This window comes from Morone saxatilis, unplaced genomic scaffold (genome assembly GCF_004916995.1).
Source record: "Morone saxatilis isolate NCDOM2014 unplaced genomic scaffold, NCSU_SB_2.0 Contig16, whole genome shotgun sequence".
Taxonomy (NCBI): Eukaryota; Metazoa; Chordata; class Actinopteri; family Moronidae; genus Morone; species Morone saxatilis.
In genome coordinates, this window is record NW_023339718.1 from 28,127,264 (window position 1) to 28,137,277 (window position 10,014).

The 10,014-nt window shown below is 40.6% G+C and overlaps 1 protein-coding gene across 1 annotated transcript in view; it reads left to right on the plus strand.

Annotated features, from left to right (window-relative positions):
- Window positions 1–4,136: 4,136 nt before the first annotated feature.
- The window catches only part of pias2 (protein inhibitor of activated STAT, 2), a gene marked incomplete in the record, with an annotated part of 22,046 nt that continues 16,168 nt past the window's right edge, over window positions 4,137–10,014 (plus strand). The window contains 2 exon segments of the mRNA XM_035658490.1: window positions 4,137–4,231; window positions 5,726–5,913. Coding sequence (XP_035514383.1) covers window positions 4,191–4,231; window positions 5,726–5,913 — 229 coding nt within the window.

A 10,014-nucleotide genomic window follows, 5' to 3' on the forward strand; every position in this document is an offset into this window, starting at 1 on the left:
TCTTATCTTATCTTATCTTAAATATATAAAAATATACCAATGCACTGATCGAAAAAGTAAAATGTCCATAAAGACAGTCTCACGTGGTTTCACTTTCTGTTAAATTTCTGCCCAAGTGGGTATTTGATTAAGATTAAGATGCAACTTTACATCCAACATGTGCTTTTGTTTACATTTGTTACATCAACCTCGGGTGAGCATAGCCCCCCCCCCCCCGTACACACTGCATTGAGGGGCTTTTTCTCTCGCTGCCTGACTAGCTGAAACGCAGCTACGGTAAAGGCTAGCAAGGTAGCTAACGCTAGCTGATTAGCAAACGCCTTATTCCGTGGAAACTCGCTCATGGTCTAATGTTGGTCACATCTAAACTCACTCTCTTGGTCATACAACCCACAGGTGCATGCAAGCCACTGTTGGCAAGTAAACGATGAGCTCATTGGTCGTCTTCGGAAGGCTGACTGTCGCCTATCTGGCCTAATTTACCGGTGCTTTGCTCTCTAACGGTAATATTTGGTCGGCTAGGTGGCCAGCAGTGACCTCTCGCTTGTATTAAGTTTACAGCTTAAAAGAAGCACTAAATGTGTCTTCACGCAGCAGAATTATCATATAAGCGCTTTATCGAAGAGCGAATGAGTCCACTAACCGCCAATGCGGCTTTCAAATTACACATATTACAAATTATATGGAAATAACGGGATCGGGAGATTTACCTTGGCCAGCCTCCTGCTCGCCGCCATCTTGAAACTACTGTGTTCCCAGAATACACAGCGCGGCGAATATGGGTCTGTCCGTGGATGTGGTCAGGTCTGTGGCTGAGGATTAGCTATCAGCCTGTTAACTAGACCTATTAAATTCGACATTTAAGGGAAATCTCGAATATTATACTTAATGTGGCGCTCACGGGAAAGTTCCCGGTCAAAAACCGTTATGTTTTATAACAGAATGAGGCTACTCTCAGGCCGTTTAGCCTAGATAGGTGTTACATAGGCTACTTCATAATAATTTTATTAAGTCAGGATTACATTTACATATTCTTTTTTTAATTAATTATTTGAAGCTATGAAAAGGAGGTTTCACCTTATCATTGACAACTGAGCCCTGCTTGTGACAGTTGGCCGGGACGTATGGACGGGACTTTGACAACGTGCCTCCTTGGTGACAGCCTCTCATGGTCCAGTCTGCAACATACACAAGAAACTTGAAACCACCCTTTTCCTGTCACTCTTTAGCTGTTCTCCATTAAAGAGGGAATAAAGCCCTCAAAACATATATATATATATATATAAAAATTGGACCTGGTAATTAATATTTTTGTGGAAAGATTATAGGCTATGAGAAATTGTCACTCCAGAATATTTTATGTCTTAAAAAACATAAAAATGGATGAATAGTTTTGCTCCTCATGCACTGCCAACAACGGTCAGGTGCTGGTAGGTCAGAATTAACCACCACACACTGGAATGACTTTACTGTGATTTATTTAAGAGCAAACAATGCGGAAGTGGCTCAACCATGGTCCTTCTCCGTATAGTCCCTATGGCATAAGCCATGTTACCTTTCCTAATGGCTGCCTTATGCTCTGCAACTCTTAGTTTAAGATTACGTTTAGTTTGGCCCACATACAGTAAGCCACATAGACATTTCAAGACATAAATGACATGAGTGGGGAAAAAATTAATTAATTTTTTACATCATATTTCTGTCCTGAATGTAGGTGATTAAATGTCTTAGTATGAAATGTGTTGTGTGTGCTCCAATGTTTGTTAATAATCTGCTTGACTTGCCTAGACAGTATCAGACACAAAGGTAGTTCTATTTTTAGTATATTTAGAGGGAGGATTCAGTAATTCTTCCCTGTCTCTTCTGTTGGTTTTTGCTTAACATTTCATTTGGCCTTCATTAGATAATCCTGTTCTTCACTAAATATTCTTCTCAATCTCACAAATTGACCATATCGGATGTTACTGATCATATGGTCAGGGTGGAAGCTCGTAGAGTATAAAATAGTGTTTCTATCAGTTTCTTTTCGATAAATAGATGTCTCCAATTCTCTTTTTTCAGATACAGTGATCAAAAGGTCCAAAAAGTGTTTGGTTTTTTTCAGGACTGTATTCCTGTATAGTGAAATGCAAAGTGGGATAGCTATTAATATAGTCACCAAATGCCCTAAGTTTAACCCTAAGTTTATGTTGTCTTCCAACAAACCCATGAACAGGTTGGCATAGTTAGGGTCGAAAGGTGAACCCATACTCTTACCCTAAGATTGCAGGTAATACTGTTATCAAACATGAAGTAATTCGATTTTAGGATAAACTTAGTATGTGACATTAGCAGGTCAACTGAGAGTGCAAACTGAGAGTTTCCTGAGTACAAAATAAAAGTCCATTGCTTCTAATCCACCATCATGTGGGATATTGGTGTACAAACTCTCCACGTCAAAAGACACCAAAAAGAAGTTGTCAGGCATAGAGACGAGGTCTGCCAACAATTTCAAAACATCTCTAGCGTCCGCTACATATGAGGGTAATGTCTTAACAATGTCTTTAATCCACAAGTTGGCTCAGATGTTCACACAAGGAGTTGCTGCTCGCTACAACTGGTCTACCATGTGGACTTTCCAAACTTTTATGTATCTTTGGCAATAATTAGAAAATCGGTGTGATGGGATGTTCTATTTTCAGAAATTCATACTGACTCTTAGTGATCCACTTGTTATCCACTGTGTTGTTCAAAACAGATTATGTCATTGCTAGGCACTAAATTCATTGCATTGAAAGAGTGTGACCCAGTCCAAGTGGGGGTCATTTGATTACCCAGCTCTTAAGGGAGGCATTTTAGATTTATGAACTGAACACAGTTGGACTTAATTGCTGTTTTTTGTGATGTTAATATGTTAACTTATATCTCTTTGTACAGGTAACTTGGACCCTCAGGGAGAGATGAGACACTAGGTCCCCTTGCCTTCTCGTTTAGTGGTGTAGAGGGACTGTGGTAGAATCTACAGGATATTTCAGCGGTACATTTACATTAGTTTTCTGCTCCTTGTAAGTAATGTGGTGTAATTCTTGTGATTATGTTAATCATGCTGTTCTTAAATTTATCTTGCTTGGTCTTTTGCAATATGTTTTTTTTGTATTTGCTTATAGTATGTGGTGGCAATAGTATGCAAAGAAAAACTCAGTCCAAATATCATAGTTTTACATTTTTTAAGAAAAGAAAAACAAAGCAAAACAATCATGGGTGCCAACCGCCATAAAACTCCACAGAAGAAGAAGAAGTACCACAAGCAGAAGAACGAAAAGTCATATTTTTTTAACCAAGATGACGAAGTCATGACCTGCCTTATTCTGCCTCTGATTGGCTTACCCTGACATTCTTACCTTAACCCAGAGCCATAAGATATAATATATATCCATGTCTCTGCCTAAACCTAACCAACCAAACAAATAATTTATTTAAACATTTTTATTTTTTTTATTATTGAACAATTTAAATGTACAAAGCTACAAGGTATACAATAACAATCAGCACATTGGTGACATAAATAATAAATAAATCAAAGATAGAGTAAAAATTTAAATAAATAAATAAATAATTAAAATAAATAAATAAAAACTTAGACTTCAAGACCTCCTTCTGCCTTACTGTTGGAGACGGAGAGTACACATTTTTTGAGTTTATGTGATTTATTTTTCCAGATGAAGTCTAAAAAAAATTTATTGACTTGTGTGGTAGTTGGTTCACTTACACATAGGGACAATGCTGGATATACGAAGCGACACAAACCTTCTGCTTTAGAGAGAATAATACGGAAGCCGAGAACGGCCATGGAATTTTTTTTTATGCACTGTTATAATCTCGTTATCTCTAGATAACAAAGATCGTTTTCTCGTGATAACGAATTAATTAATAATGTGTTCGTCTTGACTTTAAACTAATGCGCTGCCACAAACGAGATAACGACATAATTAATTCGTTATCTCGAGAAAAAAAAAACTTTGTTATCTCGAGATAATGAATTAATAAGTCGTTATCACGAGATAACAGTGCATTTTTAAAAAAAAATCCATGGCCCTTCTCGGCTTCCGTAAAATAACTCTACGTACCTGGGATAAAAAAAATGATTGTACGATCCGATCTCCACTTACGCACAACGCTGGCGTCACCTGGAAGTAGTCACACTGGGCGAGATGACCGGAACAACAAAATGGCGGAGAATGAGGAGTTTCGGGTAGGGGAAAAGAAAAACACTGATTGTGACTTACTTCTGTCAGTATTAAAACATGGAGCGTTAACCTGTAACGAATAAACTGGTTGATATATATGGCCAAAGCTGATGTGCTAATAGCATAGGGTGATGCCAGGAAGCAATGTGCATTTTCAGACCAGATTGTTTGCTTTTCAGTAGTTAGCTTTAATGCTAACGATTTATAACTAGCCAGGTCCCTTGTTAGCTCGCCGCAGCTATTTGAAACCATACAAAGGTTTTTTTCAGTACTGCGTCTAGTTAACGTTACATTGTCATTGTTTTAAGTACGAGGGCCTTTAAAGCTGGTAAGTAATCTTCAGAGAAGTTAATAACGTAACGTTAAATGATTTCTGTACAAAATTACATGCCGCTAATTTCACAAAGATACATCTTGTTTGGGATCAATGAAGTATATCTTATTTTGTTTAGTCCAGAGTTAAAGATACTTGTACTATCTTAAATTGTATGTACTACACAGAGTCGAAGGTCGATTTGTTGAATCGGTTTAAAAACTTGGGTCTAAACTCTAACGTTACCTTTTAACGTGAAGTCTATCAAAAAGGTTCAGTGAATTTCTGGTGCTCCGTAATAACGTTAATTAATTAATCGTTAGTAAAGCTGATTAAGGGACGATGGAACCCCTTCATTGGTGATGAGAGAATTCAGTGATTTACGTATGAAAAACATTTCTGCACTAGGCTACTTGTCGCCTAAGTGAGTCTCATACACGAGCCTACAGTTTAGCTGCTCATTGTTTGTGGCAACTTCTAACCCCAAATCTGATTCTTAACCTACCTACTTACCTATTTAAGAACTACATAACTCGTGGTAGTTTGAGGAAGTAGGAAAGAGGTGGCCACTTTTATAAACATTGTTGGTCTTGTGTATTACAGGAATAACAAGTGCTATGAAATGCTATGAGATAAATAGTCCAGCCCCCTTCCCTAGCTGCACCAGCAGCTTGCATTTAGTTTATCCACCAGTCTTTATAAAAACACCAGAAACATGTTCCTGGGATTTTGTGTTCATTTTGTCAGCTAATGCACTGTAAGCACTGTATTCTTGCAAGATTATGGTGGTTTCACTGTATATCACAGTATTTTCTTTGCCTGATTGGACCTTTTATTGTATGTATATATATTTATGTATAAAGAGGTTAAACTGCTATGTGTTTAACTAAATTCATGACAAAAGCCATGCTATCCTGTGTTTTTGATCATCAAATAAACTTAATTAAATTTTTAGTTTTGTAAAACACACAGTATTTAACACAATTTCTTTAATTAATTAAGAGTACATTTAGTCATTTTAAAGCACTTTTGTATTCTTATGCCATTGTCTGAATACTATACTAGTGCACTTAAACAATGTAATTGAGTCTTTCACTTGTATTATGTATTGTTTGGCCTTGATGTTTGCTTGTGTTATGGCTTCTTGTCAGATCTTCATTAGAGTAAGTCAGTGTTATCTGTTAAGCAGGAGACGGTCCTGTAACGCAGACTTCAGCTTCTCGACTGGTGAAACAGCTGTGTGGCACGACACCAAAACCAGCATGAATCTCCAGCAGCCAGCCCCTCTCATCCCCCCTGTCCACCCTGATGTGCAGATGAAGCCCTTGCCATTCTATGATGTACTGGATGTCCTAATCAAGCCTTCAAGTCTAGGTCTGTGGTCTTATCTTTCTTTCAGTTTAAAAGGAGAACACTTCTGAGTCTGAGCCATGTAACCACCCGCATAGCCACAGGTGTGCCTGTGCCATCTAAATCTAAAGCTGACATACTCAGCATAAACATAAATAAATGTGAGTTAGTTGCAAATAAGGATGTCCCTGATGAGCTTAGGGATGAGCTTTATTGATCGATCCCATCTTTTGTTTTCCGTCAGCTGTCACAGCTGTTTTTGCTCATGAAGTTTTATCTGCACAGAGCAGCCATTGTCAACTGTAACTGTCTCTTTCCTTCACACTGTGTGAGAGAGCAGGAGCAGCCCCGCCCCAGCGGAGTTTCGTGGTGGGAGGGGCTGCCGGAGGAGAGGCGGTAAAGAGCCACGCCACCACAACAAACTGGGATGCGTTCTGACACCTTTCTGTCAGAACTTCAGAACCAGCATTAACTTTTCACGCAGTTTGAAGCTACAGTAAGCTTGTCTCTTGATTGACGACTGGCCGACGTTCTTCCAGTTAGCTGGCCCCCAAGACCCTGTCACGGCGTTTACCACGTTCCCTTCCATTAGCCTACTCTTTTAGTAAGTATGACCACCCCACAGAAGAAGGCGCTTTTTGGAGATGCTCGCACACCCATTTGGTCCAAGCAATGAACAATTTGGTCCCTCGGTCAAAATCCTTATGCTGCCCCATGGTCTTTCTGCGTCTTAAACACATCAACTTGGACAGAGATGGTCCGCGCTTGCTGCTTAATATACATCGATCAAGCATAACATTGAGACCACCCTGATTGGGACATGAATAACATGATTATCCTTGTTATGTATTAACATTATACAAATGTAATCTGTATATTTTGTATATTTTATATATTATGATATATACTATTAACTATAATCATAACCACCCACACACACACCACATCAGAATACCTTTTATGTGAAGGATTTGACTCTGTTTACCGGCTGTCTCCCCAATGTACACAAAACCAGATTAAAAATATATAATTAGCCGCCTGGGCGGGACATCGCCTCCACGCAAGTTCTCGGCGGTGTGGCTTGGCGGCCGCGTCACGTGCAGGCGTAAACGTGCTGCCAAAACCATGAAATTCACGTAAATCCAGAATTCAAAGTTGCCATGCAGCCACTTACCATCCTGTGCCCGTAGGTGGGCGCTACACTATATTGGCGTGAATATTGTCATGAACCGTTTCAGGGCGGAGCTCTTATGCCAAACCGTGTGAAGTTCATTGAGATTGACCCAGCGTACCACCTGAAGTTGTGAGGACTGTCAGGACACTGAAGATGATGGGTACTAATCTGTCTTAATGGCCAATCACCGGAATTCGACACGGCCGTCACAGGCCCACATGTTAGACCGTAGCACGTCAGCAAATACCACACTTTTGATCACCAATGTGTTACAGATTGCAGTGACGAATTGAAGCTCAATCTGAAAAAACTGTAAGGAGGAGTTAGTTTAAAACAGAAGCCCCTAAATGCTGGAAAGTGGCATCATAGTTTGACATTCAATTCCAACCTGGCGCAACTGTGACGGCCACCCACGGACCCATAGCCCTGTTTTGACGAAAAATGCAGCAGAAGGTGCAATTTTTATAGCGTGTTTATCCTTTTGAAATATCAAAATTTCTTAGAAGACATTTTGCCCCAAGACAGGTCCCCAGATTGCCCGATGAAAAAATTTCGTGGAAATCGGACCCATAGCGTATAGGAAGTAACAGCGAAAAAGGTAGTTTTTGAGCATTTCACCCGCCCTAACAAAAAAAAATTCTAGGCGAAGTGGGCCATGGGCCTGACATGTGTGCCCACGTTTCAATGAGTTTTCGAAGCCACGGGAAAGCCTCCAAAAAATGGCATTTACCAAAGTACTAAAAGAAAATAAGGAAAAAGACCCATCCATTACAATGGCCTTGGCACGTTCAGTGCTCGGGCCTAAAAGCAAAACAGTTCAACAACAAAAAAATTACCTAGACTTGTACAGTAACATATCTATAAACCAAACTTTTTGTAGCAGTAACAACAGTGCAAAGGATGCTGAAATAAATATTTTACGTGCAAGTATCCTTTATGTACATGGGGTAGGATGGGTATGACAGTAATAACAGTATGCAAAGACAATACAAAATAAGTAAGTTTAACTGTTGGTCAGGAGGTGATGGCCTGTTGGTAGAAATGGTTCCTGTGTCTTTTTGGTTTTTTTTGGTGTACAGTGTTGTGTCAAAGTCAGCTTTTATTGTCCGATTCCTTCACATACACCGAAGACATACAAGGAAATCGAGAGGACGTTTCTCATTCACCCCACGGTGAACAGATAAAGTGCACAGGCAGGAGAATTTAGCTTCTGACAGCTTGGTCGGATGAAGCTTTTTGTGAGTCTGGGAGCGGGCACCGGGAGGCTCCTAATACCTTCCTTCCAGAAGGCAGGAGGCTGGAACAGCCTGTGTGCGGGGTAGTAGGCGTCGCTCACAATCGAGGTAAGCCTTTAACGGGTGGCGGTGATATAAGTGTCTTAACCAGTGTATATAAACTGTCTGCTCATTCTGTAGCACTTACCAGAAGGGAGGAGGGAAGTTGTGTCCAGTGAGATGGATCTGCAGTGATGTTACCTGCTCGTTTCCTGACTCTGACAGGTAAAAGTCCTGAATGTATGGCAGGTTGGCACCAATGATCTCTCTGCAGTCCCTGACTGTCCACTGTAGTCCTGTTCCTGTCCCTGTTTGGTGCCGATCCTCACCAGGACAGTGATGGATTGAAACAGAGACAGACTGATGATTGCAGTATAGAACTGGATCAGCAGGTCCTTAAGGCACGTTTGAGCTTACTGAGCTGGTGCAGGAAGTACAATCTGCTGAAGCCCCTCTTTGATGATGGTGCAGGTTTGTTGGACTCCCACTTAAGGCCAGGGAGACATTGTGTATCCAAAAAACCTGAAAGTTTCACAGCAGACACAGGGCTGTTGAGTATGGTGATGGGGGCATCCACTTGTCGATCTCCACAAGTTTTGAAAGTTTGTTAGCTCGCAGGTTTGTGCTGACTACACCAGAAGGCCAGCCTGTTTAACCTCCCCTTTCTGTATGCAGACTTATCACAGTCCTGGATGAGGCCGATGACTGGTTGTGTCGTCTGCAAACTTCAGGAATTTGACCCAGACTGGTCTCTTCGAGGTGCAGTCATTTGTTGTAGAGGGAGAAGAAGCAGTGGGGAGAACACGAGCACCCCCTGGGGGGGCCATGGCTATTGACCGTTTAACGCATGGTCCATGGCTTGCATTTTTCCAAGTTTTAGTGTATTGGTGTGCAGCGTCCCCACAGCGCCACATACAGGCCTGCCTTGTACATACAAGGGCGCTTCTTTTTGGGTCGCTTCCCAGTGAAATCCGTGTGGACGCAGATATTTCTGCGAAACGACGCCGTGTTTAACGGAGATTTTTCTTTCGAAACGAGCATTGTATTGGGTGAGGCCACGTACTCCCGTGTGGACAGGGCCTTTAGTCCCGTGATGGAGGGTTTTTTGGGAAGCTGGATGATTGTGGAGTGTTTTGAAAGCAGGAAGGAACTTCCTGACAACTCTGCATGGATGGTGGTCTGCTCCTGATGGCCTCCCTGAGGCTTCCTGATACACACACGTATAGCTGTAAATCGTTATGTATGTATGTATTGTATTAGTGGTGCAGGCGATATATCGGCCGCCGATAAATAATATCGGCCTGATATGGTCATTTTTTACACATCTGTATCGTTCGCGATGTCAAAATAGGGCGCGATGTGAACAGGCCGATAATCATTCCTGTGTATTTGACGTGTGTGTAGGCTTAGATGTGAGTGTGGGGGCGTGTTTGTTTTTTGCGAAAAAAAAAAAAAAAAAAAAAAAAAAAAAAAAAAAAAAAAAAAAAAAAAAAACAAAAAAAAAAAAAAAAAAAAACAACGAACAAAAAAAAAAAAAAAAAAAAAGCGGATAAATTTAGCACGGAGCGCGGCAAAAAAGTCAAAAAGTCAGTTTTGCTTTGCCCTTTGGTGACGTGGGAGGGTGTACTGTATGTATGTATTATAATGTGTATTATGTATATAAGGTGTTGTATCGTA